At 41.4% G+C, this 26496-nt stretch overlaps 1 protein-coding gene across 2 annotated transcripts in view; it reads left to right on the top strand.

The window, feature by feature from the left end:
- The window catches only part of DSCAML1 (DS cell adhesion molecule like 1), a 417994-nt gene that overhangs the window by 291506 nt on the left and 99992 nt on the right, over positions 1-26496 (top strand). For both annotated transcript variants that reach the window (XM_089678617.1, XM_089678616.1), the window contains exons 6-7: positions 13655-13930; positions 16112-16408. In XM_089678617.1, coding sequence (XP_089534743.1) covers positions 13655-13930; positions 16112-16408 — 573 coding nt within the window. The remainder of the gene's footprint in view (positions 1-13654; positions 13931-16111; positions 16409-26496) is intronic.

The raw sequence follows: 26496 nt of genomic DNA, 5'->3' as shown, positions 1-26496 counted from the left end.
CTCCCACCATAACATATCAGAAGAGGTCCTGATCTATGACTGGAGAAAATCTACTTTTGTAATGAAAACTCAAGAGAATCTGTGGAACCTGTATGCTTGCAAATGTTCAATTAAGGTTCTTTCTGATTAAAAAAAAAATGAAAACTGAACTTGAAAATTATAAGAAAAAGGACATACAAATGCTGAACATTGCAGTGTAAATGTTTACAAAAGAGAAAATTAAACAGAAACAGGGATATATGTGCAGCTGATTAGGTTCAGTCTTGTCGCTTAGGCAATTATTGTTAATGAAGAATGGGTGATGAATCAACCGAAACTCTGAGAAATAAAATTAAAATAGAGATTGAAAGAAAACTGTCAGGAAGGGTAATCCATGGAATGATTTAGAAGATTTGCAACATGTATCAACTGAAAAAAACATGTTTAGAGGGGGCATAATTAATTTTCTACCAACCAGTCTCTTAAGACCAGGCAATATATTGCATGTAAATTGACAAGTGACTGTATCTGTTATGGGCAGTTGCTAGTCTGTTAAAAAAGCATACAATATATAGGTAAAAACAAACAACTTTTTGCCTGGCAAATTGGGGTCCATAACAAATATTTTGGAAGTTTCAATTTGAATTAAAAATAGTTAACTACATATAATGCATAACCAAATCACTTTATAATTGGGCCATGCTCCTGTCCATTGTTCACAAGATAAAGCAGTGGGTACTTCACACTGAGCCTGCATTTTAGGAGTAATTTATAAAATGCAGGCCGCCCTTGCAGTGTTCTCTTCATGACTTTGGCAGGTAATGTGAACTCCTACCAAAACTTTTTTCCCCCATTTAATATGATGAAGACAAAGGGTCTATTTGCTATATACACAAATGTGCTGTATAAATGTGCCAGAATTTTTTTTCAAGTACTGGCTGTAGCACTGTTTTTTAAATGGGCATCTAAGCGAGCAGACTAAGAAGCAACAGATGGGGGTCTTTGTGTTACCTCTTAGTAATAAGTGTTTTTGAACCCACATTTATCAATCAACTTACAGGTAATTTAATCTTTTACTGTAATATATTTTTGACAGATTGAAATTTTAAATTTGGTGAATAATATAAATAATTCTATTCCTGGTAATAATACATTCATTTATTGTACAAGGCACAGTTTAGCACTGTCGCGCAGCAAATATTTGATAGTGGCTAGCTATTGCCCAAGCTCAGGTGTTGCTTTGGCATATCTATAAATTTTTACATACTGGTCTGAGCTGCCGAGAAGAGGGGATATGTAGTCCTTAGTAATCATGGGATATGTAGTCCTTAAAAATTGAAAGTACATCAAAGGAATGAGCAGAGGTTGCAAAGCATGCAGGAAATCCTGGAAGTTGTGGAAAGAGATGGCCAACTGACAGGCAGCACTCATAAACTGAAAGGAGATTTTTCTAATAAGCTTGTATTAGAGCGTCAAAAATAACTATCATTTGTATTTCAATAAATACAAAATAAAAGTGTATGTTGTGACTATAGTTCGATTTTAAGACAAATTTAAATGCATAAAAAATGCATAAAATACATTAAAAACCTACTGCCCAAACGGAAATATAAACAGCCTGTCGTAGCAGGGTATTAAAAAGCTTCCTTTCAAAAGTGAGACCCGGATTTTATGGTTCTGTAGAGTAAAGTAGTAATGCACCAAAAGTATTTGTAAAGCTATATATCAGAAAATTTCAATAGTTGTGAAGACCTTTTCGAAGTATTACTAAAAAAAATAAATATGGGGTAACATAGTGAACACCGTAGCAGCAGGGTATCCTAATTATAAATACATTGCATTTCATACACAAGTAAATTAATTCAAAGCACAAGTAGGGACCAAAAGCTTACAGTCCATATGAGGAGACTGCTAGATCACTTTTTCAACAGACCTGTGCAAGAGAGGTTCCAGATAAACATTTAATTTTGTGGCTATATTTAGAGTTAGGAGACAAACAAATTAGAGAAGTTAACTAAATTAAATTTTAGTCTTCCTAGAAAGCCAACTTATGACCTTCACAGGCAATCACAGAGGAAGTGTGCACATCCTGGCACAAACAACAAAAAAGACAAACTTTGAGCAAAATTGTAAGGATGCCTGAAGTCATTAGAAGAGTTCATCTAAATGTCCCTGATACAGGCTTTGGTGCCAAGAAAAAAAAAATGCATATTTCTTCATGTGGTGGTCATGCCTACTGGAAGAACTTTTGCTTTCAGTTTAGCAACTGAAGCTATCTGCCCTTTGTTTGTCCAGTATGTATAATTGATTTTGCGTTTAAAACTTTTAATATAGCTATCCAACATATTATTCGTTTTGAGTCATTCAGTCAAAGGGGGGGGGGCTTTTTTATTTGATATTGAAATGTGGCATGTTGCATTATGTCATAAAATTAGTTTTGGACTCTCCCCTATCTAAAAAAAATGCTCTCTTTTCATTACTGACTAATCTTAACCATGTGCTTTGTTGTGCAGAAGACCGTTTGACATAGCAGTTATCCCGTGTTTTTTATAGGAAGTGAGAATTTTTAGTTTTTTTGGCCTTTGATGGAAGCCAGTCCATCATAGGCCGAGACAAGTAAATATTAGTATTAGTATATATCTGTATACGTCAGTATTTGCTGTTTTTTAGGATTGCAGTGGTTACCATTCACTATTTGTACCATCATTATTTTTTGCTGTAAAATGGTCATTAGTTTTGTTTTGATACTTTTTTCTTTTTTTCAATCCAAACAACTTTTATTGTCAAGGAAATTGAAAAGTGGAAACAGTGCTTACAGAATCTTGAAAACATGAAAATACAATCAGAATTATATGTAGTAATACAACTTGGATGCACTGATCCTGTGACATATAAAAGACCAGAAGCATTAACCAGACAGAGCATGAAATATAAGGATCCATGACCGCCTGGACAATACATAACATAAAAAACTGAGTCCAAAAACAAGTAATTAGTAATTAGTTCACCTGAGACACCATAAAGAGGACTATGGGTATATGTGAGCACCTCCTGAGGGAGGTATGGGATTATCTGCCATATAATAAAGTATCACACCTCCAAGAGCCTATCTACTAACAATTGAGAAGGGGCAAGCCCAGGTACATCTAGCCAGCCTTGCCACACAAGCTGAAATTTGCGGGTAGCATTATGATGATATGTGAGTTTTTCCCGTAGGAGTAGCGAGTTGACATAGTCTATCCATTGCTTTTTAGTTGGTGGGACCGAAGATAGACATTGCCTTGCAATTAATTTTCTAGCCAGATATAGAAGCCTAGATACCATAATATACAATCCAGGTTGTAACATCTCCTGGTCCAAAGTTCCCAACAGACAAAGGTGTCCTGGGAAACAGTATACTGTGATATTAGGGAAATGATCTGAGGGACCTCTCTCCAATAACTATACAGCTTTGGGCATCACCAAAGCATGCGGATAAAGTCGCCTCAATGCACTGCACATCTCGGATAATCAGGGGAGTCTCGCCTACCCCACCGGTATAGTTTCACAGGGGTCCAATACGCCCGATGGAGAATAAACAATTGTGACAATTTATGGAAGGGGGAGAGAGAGACCACCGGTACAGACTCCAGGCCAGCATCCCAGGCATCTCTTGCAATCTCCCCAATGTCTTGGGTCCACTGAGCCCTACCACGGAGATTAGCCTGGTCCTGCACAGTGGCCATCAACTGGGAGTAGATTCGAGAAATCATGCCCTTCTTATTTGTCGCCTGACTAATGTCTTTAAGTAGAGTTTGTGAATGTGAGATTGGAGAGTAGAGACTGGGCCTGCACAGCGTGGCGTATCCGAAGGTACTGGTAAAATTGCTTATGGGTAAATGCAAATTCAGTTTGCAGTTGTGAAAAGGACTTTAGGACCTCCCCAGAATACAACTGAGGTCTAAATCTCAAGCCCGTCTCCCTCCAACTTGGACAACCCTTCAACTTAACTAGTTCTGCATAATTCTTGTTACGCCATAATGGGGTACTAGGAAGACACCCAGTGACATGAAAAGATGCTTTCACTGCACTCCACACTCACCTTAAAAGATTTGTGGTAGGATCCAGAGACACAAGGACCGGCAAAGCCATCTCAAGATGAGAGAGCACCGAGAGGGTGGGATCAGGAAGGGAAATTAAGCCCATAATAGGATCTTCAGTTTCAAGTAAATCCCAGCTAGCTAGGTGCTGTATTTGAGCCGCCAGGAAATATAGTCTGGGCTCAGGAGCCGCCAACCCCCCTGAATCTTTGCCATATTGTAACGTGGACAGTTTTATCCGAGCAGTCTTTTTTTCAAATGAGTTTTTTTCAAATGAGGCACTTAAACTGGGTTTCTATGCGATAAAACCATTTTTTAAGAATCCATGCAGGAGAATTGTGGAATACATAGAGAAGCTGTGGAGCCCAAATCTTTTGGATTAAATTAACCCTGCCCACGACAGAGAGAGGAAGTTTACACCAGCTGTTACACTTCAATGTATGCTTTTGGAGCAGAGGTAAAAAATTGAGAGGTAAATACTGCTTTGGATCAGGAGAGACTACCACTCCCAGATACCTAAATGTAGTCACTACTTGTATTTGCTGTGTGCAAACCAAAAGGGGGAGGTCTATAGGCATCAACACTGATTTATGTCAGTTAATTTTAAATCCTGAAAAACCGCCAAAATTACCTATATGAGACATAACAGAGTCTAAGGATGTAGAGGTATCACCCAAATACAGTAGTGTGTCATCTGCATAAAGGGATATCTTTTCAGTGAGAATACCCCTACTGAATCCCACATTATGTCCAGGGAGTTCCGAACTAAAATCGCCAGGGATTCCAGCGCAAGGGCGAACAGCAGGGGCAAGAGAGGACACCCCTGCCTTGTCCCCCTCTGAAGCTGAAACAAGTCTGAGAGATCCCCATTAATGCATATGCGGGCACTAGGGGCCGCATATAGGATGCGCACCCATTGAATAAATTGAGGTCCAATTCCAAATCTAGAGAACACTTTACCATAAATACGTCCATTCCACACTGTCAGAAATCTTGGCAGCATCTAAAGATAGGATAGCCCCCCCCCCCGGGTTATCCACTTGAATTTGTAGGTTTAAAAAAAGTCTACTGATATTATTGGCCGTTGCTCTGGAAGGAATAACCCTTTATTGATCATTATGCACAATTTTACCAATGACCTTCGCTAATCTAGAGGCCAGAACATAGGCCAGCAGTTTAGCATCTGTATTCAGGAGGGAAATAGGTTGGTAGGAGTCTGGTTTTAACTTATCTTTTCCTGGCTTCAATAACACTATAATAATGGCTTCATTCATCTGGGGGGGGGGGGTAGAACACCCCCTTCCATTGCAGCATTCAGCACCAAAAGCAAGGCTGGGAGGAGCGTCTCACCATACCTGTTCTATATCTCAAATGGCAAGCCGTCATAGCCAGGGGATTTATTATTAGGAGTGCCCGTCAAAGCTTCGAGAGAGTTCATCTATGGTAATAGGCGATTCTAGATCCCTCTGGTCAGCCTCAGAAAGAGTAGGGAAAGAGTAGGCAAAAACTGCATAAGCTCAGAGTGGGTAACAACAATTTTAGAAGCATAGAGGTCCTCGTAAAAATTTTGAAAAACTCTTAGTATATCCACATAACCAGTGCAGACTTCACCAGTGACATCCTCTATCCTATCTATAGTGGACACCTCTTGTGATTTCGCCACAAGAGCAGGGGGTGTCCTGTACCCTCACCTTCCTCAAAATATTTTTGTTGTAAAAAATACCTCTTTCTGTCAGCCATTTGGGCAATCACAGATTCGTAAAGGGGCTGGACTTCCTTCCAAGAATTACAATTGCGGGGGCTTGGATCTAGGATCATCCAAACTTCCCTCTGTTGAACATCTAAGCGTACCTTGTCCTCCCATTCCCTGGACCTGCGCTTAACCGCCGAGATCTCTCAGAAAATCAAACCCCTCATGAAGGCTTTTAACGTATCCCAAACTAGACCGGATGAGGCCAGACCCTCATTCAGCTGCAGAAAATCTGACAACACCCCTGATATCAAATCAGACACTGGGAACAGTGTCAGCCAAAATGGGTTAAATTTCCACAGCGGAGGAGAGTGGGCATATCTCACCTGCAAATTACCCGAAAAGGGTCATGATCAGACAGAGCTCTGGGTTCGTTCATCTAACACATATGGAATATCCCATATCTATATGTGAAAGCCCATCATGAGTAGCAGAATAACATTTTGCGGTCAAATATTTTGCCCGCCACACCTACCGGAGGCCCAGTTCCAACAACAAATTAGCAAATGGGGTAGGAAGGGTGGACAACTGTCTATCCCTATTGCCCAGGGGAAATTTATCCAGAGCAGAGAGTAAACAATTGTTATAAACCCCCAATGCCAGTAAAAGAGTGTCGGGGTATATTGTCATAAATTGCGCTGAGGTTTTGACCTCCAGAGAGTTGGGCGGTGGGATGTAAATCGCTGCCATAATACAATGAAACCCATTCAAAGTTCGCAGCAGGAAGACATGTCTGCCCTCCGCATCAATCCACTCCTGCATATGAATGAATTGAACAGAAGCAGAGATGAGGATACTCACTCCTCTAGAGAACGTAGAATAGAACGAATGATATTGTCTGGGGAATAAGCGAGACCGGAGTGAGAACACCATATCAGGTTTCAAATGGGTTTCCTGCAAGCACAGTGCAGATGGCTTCAAATGTTTAAGCAAATGGAAGATAGCCCCATGTTTGGTTTTGTCCCCTAGGCCTCTTATATTCCAGGAGGATAATAGCAATTCCTTAAATGAGACAGACATAACAAATATCAAAGTTGTATGAGAAATTCCCCAGGCATAGACATATATACATTCCTACAAAAAGAACAGAAAGCAGAGAGGCATTAGGGAGGATTGGAAACAGGATAAAAAACAACAGACAGTAGCCAGGACCATGTGGGCTAAGGCGGTCAGGTGGACATATTGAAAAAAGTAGGAATGACAGACACATTAACACATATCCCACAATATATAGGCAACCCAGATGAACCACTAACAAACCACAGGAGAAAATGAACAATGCCTCCAGCGGGTAGGCCAACAGTGCCATGATTGTAGAAGCTTGAAACATAGGCAGGAGGCCAAAAGGTCCACACAGGACCAAAAACAGGTTGGGGTACACACAATGTCCTGTGGACATGCACGCAGCAGGTAGGTGCAGGGAGATCATAAGGGGGAACATACACCAATTTAAGGGAAAAAAGATAAAAAAAAGGGGGGGGGGGGCATTTGACAGCAATGCCCCGCTGTACTACTGAGCTGAATTCCCTCCAACCAGTTCAGGGCTTCATTAGACTATCAAAAAAGTGAGATGTGTCTTCCACAATTGCCTTAAGTTTAGCTGGATATAGCATGGCATATTGAAGGCCCAGTGCTCGGAGACATTTTAGTATCCAGGAATTTTGCGCTTTGCTTTTGAACTTCCAATGAGAAATCCAGGATTATCAATCGACAGGTTGCCTTTGCTCCTGGCCTTGGAAAGAATGGTATCTCTGTCCCGGTAGTTGAGTAGTCGAAACAAAAAGGGGCGAGGAGGAGCACCAACCGGTGGTGGACATGCTGGGATAAAGGCTACAGGATTTTTACCCTCTGCACGCTCCGGTATTCAAACTGCTCTCACATTGTTGCGGCGTAACGATTTACTAAATCCTCCAATCTAGAGGCATTGGTGGAAGAGACCGATTGCACATACTGCACATCCCTGTGTAATGGTTGCCAGTCATCCTCCAATATGCTCACTCTCCCCTCCAAGGCTGTAGTGCGGTCCCGCAACTTTTGCATATCTCCAGGGACAGTCCCACCTTCATCACCTTCACCTCCCTAGTAAGATCCGCAATAGATGAGGTGCAAGTAGTGACCGCTGAGAGAATTTCTCTAAGAGTTGGTTCAGGATTATCATCAACAGGTGCAGCGGCCTGCGCCACATTAGACATGGAGGATAGGATACTCACTTCGGGGCTGCAGAATGGGATCTTCCGGTCTGCCAAAGCGGAGGCGGTCCGAGCACTACCCACAAAGTCTAAGTCCATATCAGTGGTGGAGTCCAGGAGCTGTTTTTGTGAGCTTTCTCTGGTGAGCGGTCTGGCAAAAAACTTTTGTGCCACCTCCCTCTGTCTCTCTTTGGCTGCACGGAGCGGGGTACCCCCATCTTATCCAGCCAACTCAGGTAAGGCCCCGTTTAGCCATCCTGTAACAGGAGACAAGAGGCAGCAAATGAAAGCAGGTAAGACGGAGGGTACCCCAGGGACCAAGGAGACTACTCCAAATGGAGAATATGGTGCCAAACAGGAGAAAAGTCAGAATACTCGGCGGAGCTAGCTAGGCACACGTCCTACTGTATGAGATGCTGGCCACGTCCCCAATTGTGATACTTATAATTAGTAATAATAGAGTATATGGCACAATAAGTGTCGTGTGTACATAAATGTCTATGCAGAACAGCAAAATGTTCATAGAGTCTACTAGTAGCGTTGAGGATAACTTCCCACTGATCTCAATGCACCAGATGCAGCACCTGAAGAGAATGAAGTGTCTCTAGGTGAACAGATAAGCAGAACAGCAGGGTGCAGTCTCAGTGTAGTGTATTAACAGTTTTATTATGGTGAAGAGACAAATGGCAACTCAAATTGTAACAGTTAAAATTAGGCCCAACAGGGTCCCTCAGACCAGGATAGAAGCGCTGGGTGGATGGATAACACCTGTAGGACCAAGAGAACATGTTGGAATGGGGAGGGGGGGGGGGCACCAAACTAAGTGTAGCATTAAGTGTTGTAAAGGCTCTGGCCTGATTCACAAACACGTGTGTAAAAATGCAAAGCGAAATGTAGATGCTTTTTGCATTTTGCTTTGCGTTTTTACACGTGTTTTTGCCCCGTTTTTGAACTAGAGATTCTGAAGGAACCCTCTGCACACTGGTATATACACAGCAAATGCTACTGTGGTCACAAAGCCAATATAGGGGAAAAGACAAAGTGGGGGAGAGCTGCTAGGTTTATGTCTGGCTACTGACCCACAACACAACAAACAAGACATACCTAGTACATCTCCCCCACTTTGTCTTTTCCCCTATATTGGCATTGTGCCCACAGTAGCATTTGAGTAGGCAGAGCAGAGTAGGACTGACCGTAGAGGGATTAGTTTGATGCAGTTCACCAGCTTAAACATGTATAGCAATATATATATATATATATATATATATATATATATATACACCAGTGTGCAGAGAGTTCCTTCAGTATCTCTAGTGTTAATATGTGTTTACACCCCTTTAGCACCTGATAGATAAATGCATGTACTAGCTATTGGGATTTGAGCACAGGTATGTCTTGCTTGCTGTGTTTTTGTCGTGATTTTACTGTGATTGTGTTTTTGCAGCCTTTGTTTTTTTGTTTGTTTTTTGTTAAAAGGGAAATGTTTTTGTTGCTGGGCAGAATAAAAATGCAAAACGTTGCAAAAATACACTACATTCTTTTCAGCAGCATCTCCATTGAGCTCTGCTTTTTTGCATTTTAAAAGAGTCCCTGACCCTTTCCAAAAATAAACAAACGCATAGGTGTGCCCATGTTCCATAGGAAATCATGTTAAATGGACTGTAGTGTGTTTCTGCAAAAAGCAATAGTAAAGGCATTGGTGTGAACCAGGCCTTAAGGTTTGTTTTACCTTCTGTGCATGAAGGTAAAAAACCTTCTGTGTGAAACATCACCCTCAGCCCCCTAATACGTACCTGAGATCTATTGCAATCCAGCGATGTGCACAAGAGCCTCAGCTCTCCAGGGACTTTGCCTCCTCATTGGCTGAGACAGCTGTCAATCACAGCGAGTAAACCTGTAAGGAGAGAGAGGGGGCAGGGCCAAGCCACAGCTCTGTGTGAGAATGGACACATGGAGCAGCAGCTCAGGAGTGAGACTGCTCAGGTGCCCCCAGAGCAAGCTGCTTGCTCTGGGGGCACTTGGCAGGAGGGAGGGGCCAGGAGCGCCATTGAGGGACCTGAGAAAAGGAGGATTGGGGCAGCTCTGTGCAAAATCACTGCACAGAGCAGGTTAGTATAGAATGTTTGTTATTAAAATAAAAATTGCCATTAATATCACTTTAATGCTACACTTAGTTTGGCGCCCCCCTCCCCCCAGTGTGTTCTCTTGGTCCTCAGGTGTGTCCATCCACCCAGTGTTTCTATCCTGGTCTGAGGTTCCCTGTTGTTGTTATGAGACTGTCCATCAGAAGCCCTTACTATGCAATGAGCCTGATTTTAACTGTGTCACAATGTGAGCTGTCATTTGTCTTTTCACCACAATAAATCTGTTATTATACTACACACAGATTGCACCCTGCTGTTCTTATCTTACTTGTGATGACACTAATTTATTCAGTATACACATCATAACAGGGAGATTTTTACAAGAAGTGCTAAGTATTAAAGTGTTACTAAACCCAGGACTCTGCATTCACCATATCTGGTCTCCCACAGTACACAGAACATGGAAATGCAATTATTTTAGTAAAGATAAACTGCTAAATACCTTTTCTCATCAGCAGTTAGAGCAATCTTATGGCTTCTGTCCAGGGGCGAACTGACCATTTGGAAACTCGGCCCCATGAGATGCCCCTGGTACCTTTTTCATAGGCTTTTTTGAGTTTGGGCAAGGACACAGGGGCCCCATGATCCCCTATTGCCCGGGGGGCCCCATGAGTTGTCAGTCCACCCCTGCTTCTGTCAGTGTCCAGCAGTGCACTGGTTACAGCTTGTAGGAGGAGTTTGTATTCTCCTGTAGGAGGATGCAGGACCCTCGACCCCTGTCTGGAGAGTGCTTATTGGCCCTGTGCTGATCACATGCACTCTCCCAAGAAAAAAAAACTCTAGCAATACACACCAAACTGAGCATATGCAGCTTGCCCCCGAGCCTTTGTTCTATCAGGAGACGTTTAGGAGACACTGGAAGAAGGTGAGGATCAGAGAAGACAGGGTCAAACATCCTTTTACACAATGTGGAGGATTAACCCCTTAGGTTCCACAGTGAGTATAACAAGCATGCTTTACTGCATATACAGACAGGGGCGCAGATCGGGGGAATCTGAACCCCTCCCCAAGAGGACAGTTGCCAATCATCCCTGCAGCCTTCAAAATTTCCACTCGCCCACGAGCGGAAATAAGGTGGGTGCAGTGAGCAGTGCCGGGACTAGTTGTGCATGGGAGAGGCGGCAGTGGGGGCGGTGATAAGCAGCGATCTCCTGTATGGCTTTCAATAAAGCAGCTAGAAGCCACCGGAGGGAGAGGAGGAGGTGCGGCTTCCAGCAGCTTTATTGAAAGCCATACAGGAGATCGCTGCTTGTCACCGCCCCCACCGCTACACAGAACATACCTGACGGTTCAGTTTTCTTTCTGCTCCCTCCATCCCACCTGCTGCTGTGTTGTTCTTATTGCCCAGCCCCTCCCTCCATCCTCCGCACCAATAGCAGAAGAGGGGAGAGAGGCTGGATCTGCTCTGCCTCCCCCTGTGCCCGCCCACACTCCAGTCCGTGCAGCTTCAGAGGAGGTGTGGGCGGGAAACTGAACACAGCAGCCGACAGCTCTGATTCATCTGAAGGAGTCATTGTGAGTCCGACCTAACCTTCCTTCCTTCCTTCCACCCCTCCCTTCCTTCCTTCCACCCACCCACCCATCCATCCCTTTCTTCCTCCCACCCACCCCTTCCTTTCTCCCATCCTTCCTTCTACCCACCCCTCCCTTCCTTCCACCCCTTCCTTTCACACATCCCTTCCTTCCTTCCACCCACCACTACCTTCCTTTCTTCCTTTCACCCACCTTCCGTCATCTCTTCCTTCCTTTCTTCCATCCATCCACCCTTCCTTCCACCCACCCCTCCCTTCCTTCCTTCACCTACCCCTCCCTTCCTTCTTTCCACCCACCCTCCTTCCCTTTTTTCCACCCACCCACCCACCCTCCCTTCTTTACACCCACCCACCCCTTTCCGTCCACCTCTCCCTTCCACCCACACCTCCCTTCCTTCCATCACCCACCCCTCCCTTCCTTCTACGCACCCCTCCCTCCCTTCCACCCACCCCTCCCTTCCTTCCTTCCATGCACCCCTCCCTCCCTTCCATCCACCCCTTCCTTCCTTCCATCCACTCCTTCCTTTCTTCCTTCCACCCCTCACTTCTTTCCACCCACCCCACCCTTCCTTTCACTCATCCTTCCTTCCACCCACCCCTCCCTTCCTTCCACCCCTCCCTTCCTCTCTTCCTTCCATGCACCTCTCCCTCCCTTCCACTCACTCCTTCCTTCCTTCCACCCACCCCTCCCTTCCTTCCTTCCTTCCACCCACCCCTCCCTTCCTTCCACCCACCCACTCCTTCCTCCTATCCACCCCTCTCTTCCTTTCTTCCACCCCTCCTTTCCTTCCTTCCTTCAAGGGGAAGTTAGTGGTGGTGAGAGGGGGGGTGGTAAAAATGCAGCTCAGCTGCAAGCTGAACCCCCCCCCCGAAAAAAAAATTATCTACAGCCCTGTATACAGACTGATTTTACTGTTGTGGGTTTAGTGACACTTTAAGTGAACATACATTTCATGTCTGTGACACTGTTTTATATCTCTGACATGACCAAACCCACTACCTGGCAGATATAATGCTGACTTTACCAAATCTTAATTTGAAGCCACGTATACTGAACTTTAGTTTTATTGAAGTACTATTATATTATGCAAGATTTCACACTGTGTTCCATTTAAGCTGCACTTGTCGTACCTAATGTATCAATTATACTACCAGCAATGAGTATAAATTGAACTTTCCTGAGGCACCCAACATGCTATCCTGATATTTGTTAGCAGTCAGTTATCTCTCAAATAAAACATACCCAAAATCATGTGTATAAATATTCATTTTCACACAAGTAATTTTTGCAGCACGAAAGAAGTCCTCTTCAGGTACTCAATCAGCCATTCCTCTTTTACTCTAATGGTGGTTCCACTGGGAAGAAAAGTTGCTTTTTCTTTACTTTGTTCTTTAGCAACCTTGCAACTATATTTGTGCATTAGTCTGCCTCATAATTTTGTATAGTAAAATTGACTTTGTCAGTGGAGACAAAGGGGCAAAATGCTACAGGTATGATTTGCTGGCACCCAGTGGTGGACATACAGGACTTATAAACTATTTTGCAATGCCCAGCCATCCTGACAGGCGATGCTTTAGCACTTTCTGCCCATTTCTACCTTCTCCATTATTTTACTGGCCAGTGAGACTGCCCATTACACTAATGGGCCAATAGTAATGTGTAGGGGGTGGACTTAGTGCCAATCTCCAATATTAGCCAGAGGTTTCCAAGTTTGCCTGAAATTCTGCTGTAACAGGAGGATTTTGAGAGGCTGCTGCAGGGATAGGCACCTGTAGGTGCTTGTAATGCCAGTTTGCCCCCTTCCCCCATTGATAGGATCTCTTCAAGCAATTTGAAAATATTTTGCATGCACATGGATGACTCCCCCAGCTAACTAGTGCAGAGGTTCCCAAAATAGTCCATGTTTTGTGAATCATCATATGCATGTTAAATGGAACAGTAATTGTTAAAACAATTTTTTTTTGTCTCACAATGTTACAGAACCACTTCGTGTGACTCTGACACCCAAGAAGCTCAAGACTGGCATTGGCAGTATCGTCATCCTGTCCTGTTCTATCAGTGGATCCCCTGGTTACCATGTCCAGTGGTACAGAAATACAGAGCCTATTACAGCAGATGAGTTCATTTCTATACAAGGAACAGATAATGAAACACTTGTTATTAACAGTGCTCAGAAAATCCACTCTGGAGCATATCAGTGCTTTGGAAGCCGTAAAACACAAACTGTCCAGGACTTTGCAATTGTAGTTCTAGAAGGTAAGACTGTAACCATAACCCAAAAAGATAAAAATTTGCCGAAAAATGTTAAGTATATATGATAGGGGACAATTTTGCAATACAATACCATTTTTGAAAAGCACATTTTTAGCTTCTAGCAAGATATTGAACACTTGGGTTACTGGTGACCTGAATGCCTTTATTGGTACACAGATTATTCCAGCATGATTGCCTGGGTTTTCCATGTCACAGTGTTGCATTATCTGTGATGGTAAATACACCAGTCAGCCATACCTTTATGACCACCCAACTAATATTGAGTAGGTCCCCCTTTGCAACCAAAACAACTCTTTTGCCACCGAAACAGCCATGACCGTTTAGACATGGGCACCATTAGACATCTGCAGGTATGCTGTGGTATCTGCTACCAAACCATCAGTAGCAGTTCCTTTATGTCTTGTAATTTGTGAGGAGGGGACTCCGTGGATCTGAATTTTTTTTCCAGAACATCCCACAGATACTCAATGGGTTGAGATCTGGAGAATATGGAGGCCAAGTCAACACGTCACACTCTTTATTGTGTTCCACAAACCATTCTTGAACCATTTTTGCAGTGTGGCTGAGCACATTATTCTGCTGAAAGAGGCCACTGCCATCAGGGAATGGAATACTATTTCCATGAAGGGCTACACTTGGCCAGCAGTAATGTTTAGGTACTGTAGGTGGTATGTGTCAAGTAACATCCACATACATTTCAGAAACTAAAGTTTCCTAGCAGAACATTGCCCAAAGCATTACACTACTTTCACTGGCTTGCCATCTTCCCATACTTCCCCAAGTAAGAGACGCACCTGGCCATCCAAATAATATAAAAGAAAGCATGATTTAACAGACCAGGCTACATTCTTCCATTGCTCTGTGGTTCAGTTCTCATGCTCGTGTGCCCATTGTAGGTGCTTTTGGCTGTGGACATGGGTCAGCATTAGCACTCTGAGCAGTCTGTGGCTAGACAGCCCCATACACAACAAACTGCGATACCCATTTTTCTACTTTCAACACAACAACTTCAGGGACAACATGTTTACTTGGTGCTTATTATATCCCACAGATTTTTTTCCTACTGTAACAAGATAATCAATGTTATTCACTTAACCTGTCAGTGGTCATAAAGTAATGGCTGATCGGTGTATATCTCTGAATCAACACCAGATTACTAAAGCATTTAATTACCTTTTTTTTTTTTCTTTTTTTACCTCACCTGAGATGATTCATTCTTGTGTGTTTTGATATTTTATATTGGACTACTTTTTAGGCTTTTTTTCCCTCTATTTTCACCTTGGGATCCAGCCAATAATGCACTTCCTGTCTTAGGGTGTCTCCCCCGACTGGAGAAGCAATGGAGACACCTTTGGGCAGCAGCAAAATCAATTTATGGAGAGGACACTGTTAGATGCACTAACAGATTTAGACAGACTTGACTAACATTTTAAAGCAAAACTCCAGATAACACTTTCTAAGCAGTCACAATAGTTTTGTTTCCGTTTGGGATAAAGATTTTATACAAATAGATAAAAGCTGACCGTTGTAAACACTCCTATCAGTATTAAATGATTTGTCTCAAACCTCTAACTGCCACTGTTGCTGGTCAGCTTGGTCTGTTAAAGGATGTTAAAAAATAACAGCCTAAATGGCCGAATCACCAGTTAAAAATAAAGGGGAAAAAAGAAAGCCAATACAGCAATATAATACATTTATGCTTTTGGGTTTAGTACTGCTTTTAATCTCTCAGTTTCTTAACTTTTCTTGGCAATCTCCTTTTTTGCAAAAATGTTATTTCAGTTTATTGAAAATAAGACATTTGTCAACAAGGGGGTGATCTTCTGGTACCTTTGAATTTGAGAATGCCTGTGTAGTTTAATTCTTAAAGTTTTACTGTGTGATATAGTGAGTAGGCAGGCTGCTATTGTTGAAGAGACATGTAACAAACTACTCCTACCTGCCTGCTCACAGTGATCCCCAGACTGTAAACTGAGCTGCACATGCGCAGCTCAGCTTCCAGCAGTGGGCTTGATCCCTGTGTAATTGTCATAGTTGTAGTCAGAGTCATCTTTATTTGTAGTGTGCAGGATAACATAGGTTACCAAAGATAACCAAAGGATTATTTGTTCTATTAATTAAATATTAAAATTCTATTGACATTTCTGTTTTCTGTTCCTGCAGATGGCACACCTCGTATCCTCTCATCATTCAGTGAAAAAGTAATGAATCCAGGAGAACCATTCTCACTTATGTGCTCTGCCAAGGGAGCTCCTCCCCCTACTATCAGTTGGACTCTTGATGATGAACCCATACAGCGGGATTCAGGGCACCGGTCAAATCAATATACTGCCTCAGATGGCAGCACTACCAGTTACATGAATGTGAGCAGTCCACAGATCATAGACGGGGGTGTGTACAGATGTTTGGCACGCAACTCAGTGGGGAGTGCAGAATACCAAGCTCGAATAAACGTAAGAGGTGCCTGTCCTACTTCTACATATCAGAATAGGGTCTGTGAAATCTTTTTGGGATTGTTAACAGGGCACCCCCTTTCCTCTCACCTCTCAATCACAGCTCATCATTTCCTTTTCTATATACCAAAACTAACTCTTTGTTATTCACCTGTCTGTCATACTGTATATTGCGCTCCTCAAAAACTGTACATTGTCTCATCATCTTTTTCTTTATAAGTCCAACATTTGTGTTCTAATTCATCTTCTCCTTTACATAACTCTTTTAAAGAGGATCTCTTTTTTTTTTTTATTCTCCAGACAAGAACTACTGAATATTCTTATTGGGTAGGACTGGTATCAAGCTTTATTATTTCTCTTCAGTACTAATGATTGATAGAAGGTTACTCCTGTTCTGGTCTATAGAAAGACAGATTACTAAGGAAGGTCTTGCTTTTTATTTGAACCACTAGCATTTACCGAATGATCTTCCTTACCAGCTAATCTCAAATTACTGAAAACCAGAATGGATTAACCAAGACTCTTTCAGAGACCTCTTCATGTCAGACTTGGTACTAGTGGATTAGCACAAGGCAAATGTGCCTGTATCTTTGAAGGGATCAAGGTCCGCATCCAGAACCACAAAGCTGTACATTTAACTTTTATTGTAGGAAAGATATTTATGGAATTGGCAAGGGACCCACATACAAAAGTATGTGCTAGCCAGGATTTATGAAAGACAGAAGTTTCCTCTTACAAATCTATTTTATGAGGAAGCAATTATAGCCTTTTTCAGAGAACTGGCTTTGGGTGTAGTATTTTTCTACTTTGCTAAGTCCTTTAAATGTTGTACCTTACAAAGAATTTAGGGTTGATTTACTAAAGTCAAATAGACTGTTCACTTTTTAAGTGCGGTTGTACTTTTTTCCCCAGAACTTAGTGAATGTCCTGAATCTCTGCTGATTTCCATCATCCAATCATATGCAAGCAAAATTGTTGTTTTTTGTTATTTTCCTTGCGCCTAACTTGGTATTCTTTACAAAGTGAAGCTTCGCCATATTCACGAAGTTCTGAGTGAAATGACTGCATCTGCATTTGCAAAGTGCATAGTCTATTTGCCTTAGTAAATCAACTCTAATGTGCAAGTTAATGCCTAAGTTCAGGTTTACATTCATTTTAAAAAGATAGTTGAGCTAAGCTGGTCCAAAAGAGCAATTTCCATAATTATGTTATTTTGCTGCTGTCAGCACTATATCGTGCTGTAGTAACATCAGCTACATACATTATGGTGGACTGTGTTCCGGCAGAATCATGGGCAACTTCCTATCTGCTGTCAAAAAAAAGTAAAGTCGGGCTGAGTGCTTCTCAGTCATTCAGGTGAAGCCTTCTATATTTATTAATTCATTCAAGGCTTCCTCTGATTGATCAAGGTGGAGAGGCTGGTGGATGATGTCACAATTTCCTCCTTGGCCAATCAGGGGAAGCCTTGTATTAATTCATAAAAATACCAGGCTTCACCTGAATAACTGAAAAGCGCTTAGCCCAACGCATTCATTTTTTCTGGAAATAAAGCCCTGGCCAAAAGTTTTGAGAATGACACAAATATTAATTTACCTGCAAGGAAACATGTGCAGTCACCATTGCTTTGCACAAAAAGGGATTCAAAGGCAAGGATATTGCTACTAAGATTGCACCTAAATCAACCATTTATTAGATAATCAAGAACTTCAAGGAGAGATGTTCAACTGTTGTGAAGAAGGCTTCAGGGCGCCCAAGAAAGTCCAGCAATCGCCAGGTCCGTCTCCTAGAGTTGATTCAGTTGTGGGATCAGGGCACCACCAGTACAGAGCCTTCTCGGGAATGGCAGCAGGCAGGTGTGAGTGAATCTGCACACACAGTGAGGTAAAGACTTTTGGAGGATGGCCTGGTGTCAAGAAGGGCAACAAAGAAGCTGCTTCTCTCCAGGAAAAACATTAGGGACAGACTGATATTCTGCAAAAGGTACAGGGATTGGACTACTGAGGACTGGGGTAAAGTCATTTTCTCTGATGAATCCCCTTTCCGATAGTTTGGAACATCCAGAAAAAACCTTGTCCGGAGAAGAAAAGGTGAGCGCTGCCATCAGTTCTGTATCATGCCCACAGTAAAGCATCCTGAGACCATTCATGTGTGAGACTGCTTCTCAGCCAAGGGAGTGGGCTCACTCAAAATTTTGTCTAAGAATACAGCCATCAATGGTACAAAAACATCCTCCGAGAGCTACTTCTCCCAACCATCCAAGAACAGTTTGGTGATGAACAATGCCTTTTACAGCATGATGGAGCACCTTTCCATAAGGCAAAAGAGATAACTAAGTAGCTTGGGGAACAAAATCGCAAAATTTTGGGTCCGTGGTCAGGAAACTCCCCAGACCTTAATCCCATTGAGAACTTGTGGTCAATCCCCAAGAGGTGGATGAGCAAAAAATACTGCACAAACTCTGAGAAACTCCAAGCATTGATTATGCAAGAATGGGCTGCCATCAGTCAGGATGTTGCCCAGAAGTTGATTGATAACATGCTAGGGTGAATTGCAGAGATCTTGAAAAAAGGGTCAACACTGCAAATATTGACTCTTTGCATAAACTTAATGTAATTGTCAATAAAAGCCTTTGACACTTATGAAATGCTTGTAATTATACTTCAGTATACCATAGTAACATCTTGCAAAAAGATCTAAAAACACTAAAGTAGCAGACTTTGTGAAAATTAATATTTGTGTCATGCTCAAAACTTATGGGCAGGGCTGTAGTCTATTTGGGCCCGCTTGGTAAGTAAAAAAACAAAACTTGGACTTCAGCTTTAATTTCTGTAGTTTAGGAATTCAATTTGTAAATTGACAGAAAAAACAGGATTCGAAGAGTTGTGATTATTCACTGTATATATATTGTTAAACTTCTAAACCCGAAAGCAGTATACCTCAAGCTTAAGATCTGTGGCCATTAAGTTTTACCTTGTTTGTAAATTATATAGATTTTAGTATTAAAGGCACCATTTCTTTGTTGGCAGAAGACACAAAGCTAATGTATTTAGAAGTATTAGGTTTAATGAAGTTTAATGTGGATAAAAGTAAAGTTTTGTCAAACGGTGTGTCTATATTTTATTTCAGGGGGAGTATAGCTGAGGGAATAAGTGATGAAGAATCTGTGTGTCCTGGTAGATCATAGACCTAGTAAAGCCTGGTACATACAATAAGAATACCAGATGAAAAATACAGCTTTTGGAAATAATCTGAACATTAATACACAGGTTTCTAGAGCTGTTCACGAGAGTTCATGCGAAATTATCCAAAGGGACAAGCATGAAAATTTTTCTCATAAAATAACAGAATGAACGATTTGGTTTATTCAGTACAGTATTCATCCATAAAAAAAAGAGTGACCAAGACTGAGCATGCTCGGAAATGAAAGATTACTATACAATACAATACATTACTTAATCGCAGGAAGTTTTATTCTGTCTTACAAGAATTTTCGTAACTCTAGTAATCTATTTGTTTTCTGTATGAGACTAGCATATGAAAAAAAACAGACGATCATTTGTCCAATATTCACCAGGCTTAACAGTAAAAAATGCCAATTGTCAGCTCCTAAAGCAAGTGGGAGACTTTTTTTTTATAGTAGCCAAGGCATTCAAGCACTAGTTTACAAAAAAAGGTACAACAGGCAGGATTTCAAACAATGGCAAATAAATTAGGAACATCAATGACCTCAGCTATAAGAAAAGAATGCCAACCATAGAATAATCTACTCTTTTGAAGAGGTGATTAAGGGGCTCTATGATCACCCTATATTAACCCCTATATTAATTTATAGATGGCTTATATAGAACATTTTCGAAGAAAGTTGTTGACTTTAATGTGACCACAGAAGATATGAGAGCACTCTTGTTTGACTGGTGGAAGGAATTCTATCTCCACTATTGGAAGGGTTTTTTACTGGGAGTGTTATGGAAATATGGAATACTTTTCCACTGGCTCTGGCTGGCTCAGATTAAAAAAAAAAGTACTGGAAGTGTTTCTAAAACCACAAAATGTAAACCTTTTCTAATATTTATAAGCAATTACATCACTAAATTTTAATTCAGGGAATTGACTTCGAAGATCTTTGTTGAACTGTAGGCCCCCTCCACATCTTTGAGATGTGTTTTGTTGAACTGTGGACAACCTTTACACCTTTGAGTGCTCATCTTAGAGCAACTAAATCCAGACCTGACCCTTTTTGGCAATGCAGGGCACTAGCTGTGCTTTCTGGTACGCTGAAACGCAGGTCCTGGCCTAAAAGCAAACTAGAAACATCATTTATAAGGAATTTTTGTCTTCCACTGCATTTATTATGGCTTGAATGTTTTGAGGATGCAAATAATGTTTTCTTCAATTCAATGAACATGTTTTTTTTAAGTTATGTATACTAACTCTGTAAGAAAAGCACAGTTGGGGCTCTTGGCACGATGGAAATCTATGTATAGGTCAGCACAAAGCTTACACCTGACAAAGAAGTAATTGCAGAAAATCTAAAAATGTAGACTACACAGAATACTTAAGAGACTATGTACAGTATGAACAAAGGCGTAGAGTTACTCAGGGACAATGATTCACTATGGATTTGACTTCTTCATATTCAGAAATTTGTACATTTTTTGACCTTTGTGTTTGTGAGCATAGGAAACTAAATACATTATTTTGCATACATTTGGAACACATAAATGAATCTGTAGATGTCAATTTGTCCTTTCAAACAGATGATTATATCAGAACTGCTTGGAGGAATGTTTTGTACTTGTGCAGTCTTAGTTCCTAAGGTTTGAGGGAGAATTTGAAAAACAAGTCTCTAATATGAATCCCAGGGGTTTATGCACAATGTCTAGTTCTACACTGCTTTTCAGGTAAAATTGCAATCAACCTCCCTCCCCCAAAATAAAAAAAAAAAAATCAGTGTTGGAAAAAAAAAATATCCTTGGTGATTATTATTGATATAAAATGTCCAAAAGTTCATGGCAGATCAAAGTTGCAGTGTTTACTGGTACTAGTTTGCTCTGTTCTGAACATGGAAATTGCTCATCTCGTAACCTACACATGGAATTGGAGTGCGCTACTCATAAACAAAATGAACATCTGAATCCAGAAGAGGAAGTCACAATTCTTGATTGAAAATAGTTTTTTACCATAAATGTGTAAAATGAGCCAACCCCTACACTGCGTATGAACTAAGCATAGGTGCAGTTATTTTGCAGCTTTTTCTATCCCTACTGCCAGAGTATCTTATCGATTAAAAATCTATGCTTCATCTAAATCACTCAGTGGTCTGGTTACTTTTTGTATATAAAAATAAATCTGACCTAGCATCAGATATATACTTTTTCTTGTTAAAGTAGATTTGAACCCCTAATCATGATTTAAAGAAATTAATTACTATTTTACATGGAAGTCCAAAATGGCACATTTTCCCTTTCTGTATTAGCTTTCTCCCGCCCAAAATTGCTTCTAAAACATCTCTTTTTTTCTGGGAATGTTTGGACCCTTTTTGCTGGCTCTTTGGGTATGGATAGATAGATGGTTGAGATGACAGGTTATCATTCTTCTGTGCAGTCTTGAATAGTGGATGCAGCACTGACCTGCTGATTGCACCATCAGCATTGTCACCTTTACACCATCAGCAAGGAAGTGATATCCAGCCAAGTTTCTGATTGCTTCAACAGGTATGTTTTACTACACAGTACTCTCACACATAACAGTTACTAAGCACATTGTAATTGAGATAAATGTAATTTTTTTTGCCCATACATACATGAACACTAAGTGCAAATGCAACACTTTCATGTGTTTATTACTCTTCCCAGGCTTTGCATTTCTCTTCCTTTTAATGCCTTCTTATTATTTCCTCTCCAGATGGATGGAGCCATATTTTAAGGCACTCTCCATGGTCAGCATCTACTTCTGGTATGGGGATGTTGGCTCAGAGATGACACAATCATGTAAATCCTGGCTCCTGTGCAGTTCTTGGCTTTGTTCACAAATGGCTGATGCAGATCAGCCCACAGCTGCAGCCTTTTATCCTGTGACTTGCTGTGCTTTGTGATGTGTCACAATATTTATTCATGCAAACGTTTAAAGTTACCGAAAGAACCACTTTATCTTCAGTAAGCCTTTTTCAGTGCCAGGCTAGGAATTGCTTAGACTTGTATGTACAAGTGAGTCAGTTTAAAGTGCTTGCATTGATCTATAAATCATCTCCAGTCCCATGAGAATTGAACTCTGCTTTGTTTCTGCTTGTCCTCGCTATCATTTCTAAGGCCTTGTTAAGTGACCCTTATTAACGTTGCTGTTTGCTATGGCATTAAATGAATATTTTAAGATGCAGCATTTGCATGGCGCTAGAAGCACAGGATATTGTTGGTTGAACGCTTAGCTTTTTATTGTATTTACAATAATTTTTAAAGGCAGTATTTCTGCTTACATTGTGGATTTTTGTAATCACCTTCCAGCAATGATCAGGTTAAGCACCATACAATTTTTTTTTTACAAGCCTTAGGTACATGAAACAGTGGTTGGCAAATATAGCTGTACCCTCATTCAGAGAAGCACCCATTTAACAATACATGAAAACTAAAACTCCTACAGCGTAGTGATTATTATCAGAAATCTGTTTCAGTGCCTGTTTGTTGTGTGGATGTGCAGGAGCTTTGAAATGATGCCAGTAAAATTCATTGTTTAATAAATATTCATAACAGTCTCCTGTTTCTGGTGGATGTTTGCTGCTATCATAACAGCAAATGTGGCTTCTTATAAGCTGGCTATACACAGTAAGATTTTGATTGGAAAGTTAAACAAAATATATAAAAAAAACTGTCATTGTAGGACAGTCTAAACGGTCCCATTAAAGGGAATGTATGGAATGTTATATATACACTGCTCAAAAAAATTGAAGGAACACTTTTTAATCATCAGTATAGCATCAAGTCAATTAAACTCCTGGGATATTGATCTGGTCAGTTAAGTAGCAGAGGGGGTTGTTAATCAGTTTCAGCTGCTTTGGTGTTAATGAAATTAACAACAGGTGCACTAGATGGGCAACAATGAGATGATCCCCAAAACAGGAATGGTTTTACAGGTGGAGGCCACTGACATTTTTTTTACTGGTAGCATAAGTTGGTACCTGGACCCTACAGAGGTTGCACAGGCAGTCCAACTCCTCCAGGATGGCACATCAATACGTACCATTGCCACAAGGGTTTACTGTGTCTCCCAGCACAGTCTCAAGAGCATGGAGGAGATATCAGGAGACAGGCAGTTACTCTAGGAGAGCTGGACAGGGCCATAGAAGGTCCTTAACCCATCAGCAGGACTGGTATCTGCTCCTTTGTGCAAGGAGGAACAGGATGAGCACTACCAGAACCCTACAGAATGACCTCCAGCAAGCCACTGGTGTGAATGTCTCTGACCAAATAATAAAAAAACAGACTTCTTGAGGGCTCAACGTCCTCTAGTGGACCCTGTGCTCACTGCCTGGCACCATAGAGCTTGGTTGGCATTTGCCATTGAATACCAGAATTGGCAGGTCCACCTCTGGCGCCCTGTGCTTTTCACAGATGAGAGCAGATTCACCCTGATCACATGTAACAGACGTGAAAGGGTCTGGAGAAACTGTGGAGAACATTATGCTGCCTGTAACATCGTTCAGCATGACCGTTTTGGTGGTAGGTCAGCGATGGTCTGGGAAGGCATATCCATGGAGAGACGCCAGACCTCTACAGGCTAGACAATGGTACCCTGACTGCCATTAGGTATCAGGATGAAATTCTTGGACCCATCGTCAGACCCTATGCTGGTGCAGTGGGTTCTGGATTCCTCCTGGTGCACGACAATGCCCAGCCTCATGTGGCAAGAGTATGCAGGCAGTTCCTGGAGGAAGAAAGAATTGATACCATTGAATGGCCCCCACGCTTGCTTGACCTAAATCCAATAGAACACCTCTGGGATATCATGTTTCGGTCCATCCGACGCCACCAGGTTGCACCTTAGACTGTCCAGGAGCTCAGTGATGCCCTGGTCCAGATCTGGGAGGAAATACCCCAGGACACCATCCGTTGTCTCATTAGGAGCATGCCCCGTCGTTGTCAGGCATGCATACAAGCACATGGGGGCCATACAAACTACTGAGTACCATTTTAAGTTGCTGCAATCAAATTTCAGCAAAATGGACTAGCCAATGAGGCATCCTTAAGTTTCTAACACATTACCCAGTCCATATCAGTATAGATATCCAGCATGATATTTTTCCCCATTGATATCTGATGTGTTTTCAAATTGTTCCTTTAATTTTTTTGAACAGTGTATTTTTTATTTTTTTACATTGGTTTTCATTAACACGTTTATGTATACTGGATATTATTAGCTACATTTGTAGCCAGCAGGTGGAGCTCCAAGCTTATTTTAACATGTTTAACAGGATGACCTTCAGATGTTGTTGTAGGGGCTGTATTGACTAGCTTTGTTTACCATTTTGAGACACTTCTGAGACCATTCAGAAATAACTGTAAGGAGCATTTAGTCTGCAGGTAACCTCTTCTGGACCTGCATTTGACCTGCTTCAGGCAGGGTTTGCATTCCAATAGACCTCTATGGGTATGCAAATCCAGTCTGAAGCAAACATTAGCCAGAACACCATTCCTTACAGATGTCAATAGTTTCAGCTCAAATTTACACTCACCCAGCTAAATGAGTCATAGTGACACATCCCATTACAGACACTCTGGAATGTAATTCCTGGTAGTAGATATTTCAGTAAGTCCAAGAACTCATTTACTCCTGTCTATACAGCCTTTCCATGCCAGAAATACAGTGTCTGTATGTATGTTCACCATAGCAGCACAAAGTCTTGCATTAAGTGCAACAGAAAGATCAGTCCTTCAAAAAAGTTAATACATTAACAGAGGTTGGAGAAAGTGAGACGCCCATTGCAGTGCCATTAGTCTGATGAATGAATGAATTCTCAAATTTGAAGACTGGTGGACAATCTAAAATCTAGTAATGGCCCTTTGGGTGGGTCAATACAGGTTTCCTTTGTCTGTAAAGAGACTCTGCCATTGGGGGAAGGGGGAAAACTTCAAGAGGTATGAGGTATATGCACATACCTGCAGTAAATTCCCAGGCCTTCCAGTAATTTCTAACTAGTTTAGCCGTTATGACACGCAAAGCTCAGACACTTCTGGACAGTGACAGGGCATGCCATTAGACCGCACCCCCAAACATTCGTATAGGCTTATCATTATTACGGGAAGCTTTACTGGCCCATGGGAAGACAATAAATCAGGGGAAAGCTTCGCCTTTCAGTATGGCTTTTTAGTGTATTTACCCTGTTATGCTTTAGAGTCATTTTCAAGTTTCAGTTACTATACAGAAGTATAAAAAGTATTTGTTTTTTGGGGGGGACTGCTCTTTCAGAGGTTTTTTTTTTTTAAATTGTTATACTTTTTTGTCATAGAAAAGGAATGTTGTAACCTGTGAAGTTTTTTTGTTAATGTAATCTGTGTCCTATTGGAAAGATTTCCCTGTTAACACAGCAGGAAGTGAGAGAAAATGTCTCCATCTCTCTGTTGGTGACAATATGAAGTGTGGGTGGCTGTATGCATTCCCTGGCTGAATTATAGCCCTAAGTCAGTACCCAAGTTGGCTATAGGTGCAAAAACTATTACTGACAACTGATAACATAGAAGAGATTGGGGAAAATAACTTTCAATCTTGTTGGAAAAGCATTTACTGTTTTTGTGAAATGGTATCAGTACAAACTATATTGTAGCATGTGCCTTTAGCAAGAGACTTCTGGAATTAATATCTTTACATGTATTGCAACCTTGGCCAGGGTTAGAAATCCTTGGAGTAATCCCCTGTGGATGGAGCATAGTTTCTATGCATTCATCTGCAGATTATGTTTAAACATACATGACAGTTGCAGTTTCATATGCATTGGATAACATATAGGGCCCAGCACTGTTAGTGGCGTAGAGAGTCCTCAGATCTGTATACGATCCTAGTTGTGACTTACAATTTACACATGGCTTGCTCTTGGTGTCTAATTGG

Source organism: Staurois parvus, unplaced genomic scaffold, assembly GCF_062004578.1.
Source record: "Staurois parvus isolate SC_StPar_1 unplaced genomic scaffold, SC_StPar_1.0 ptg000207l, whole genome shotgun sequence".
Classification (NCBI taxonomy): Eukaryota; Metazoa; Chordata; class Amphibia; order Anura; family Ranidae; genus Staurois; species Staurois parvus.
The sequence above is the reverse complement of the archived record's forward strand: the minus strand, read 5'-3'. Positions and strand labels throughout refer to the sequence as shown.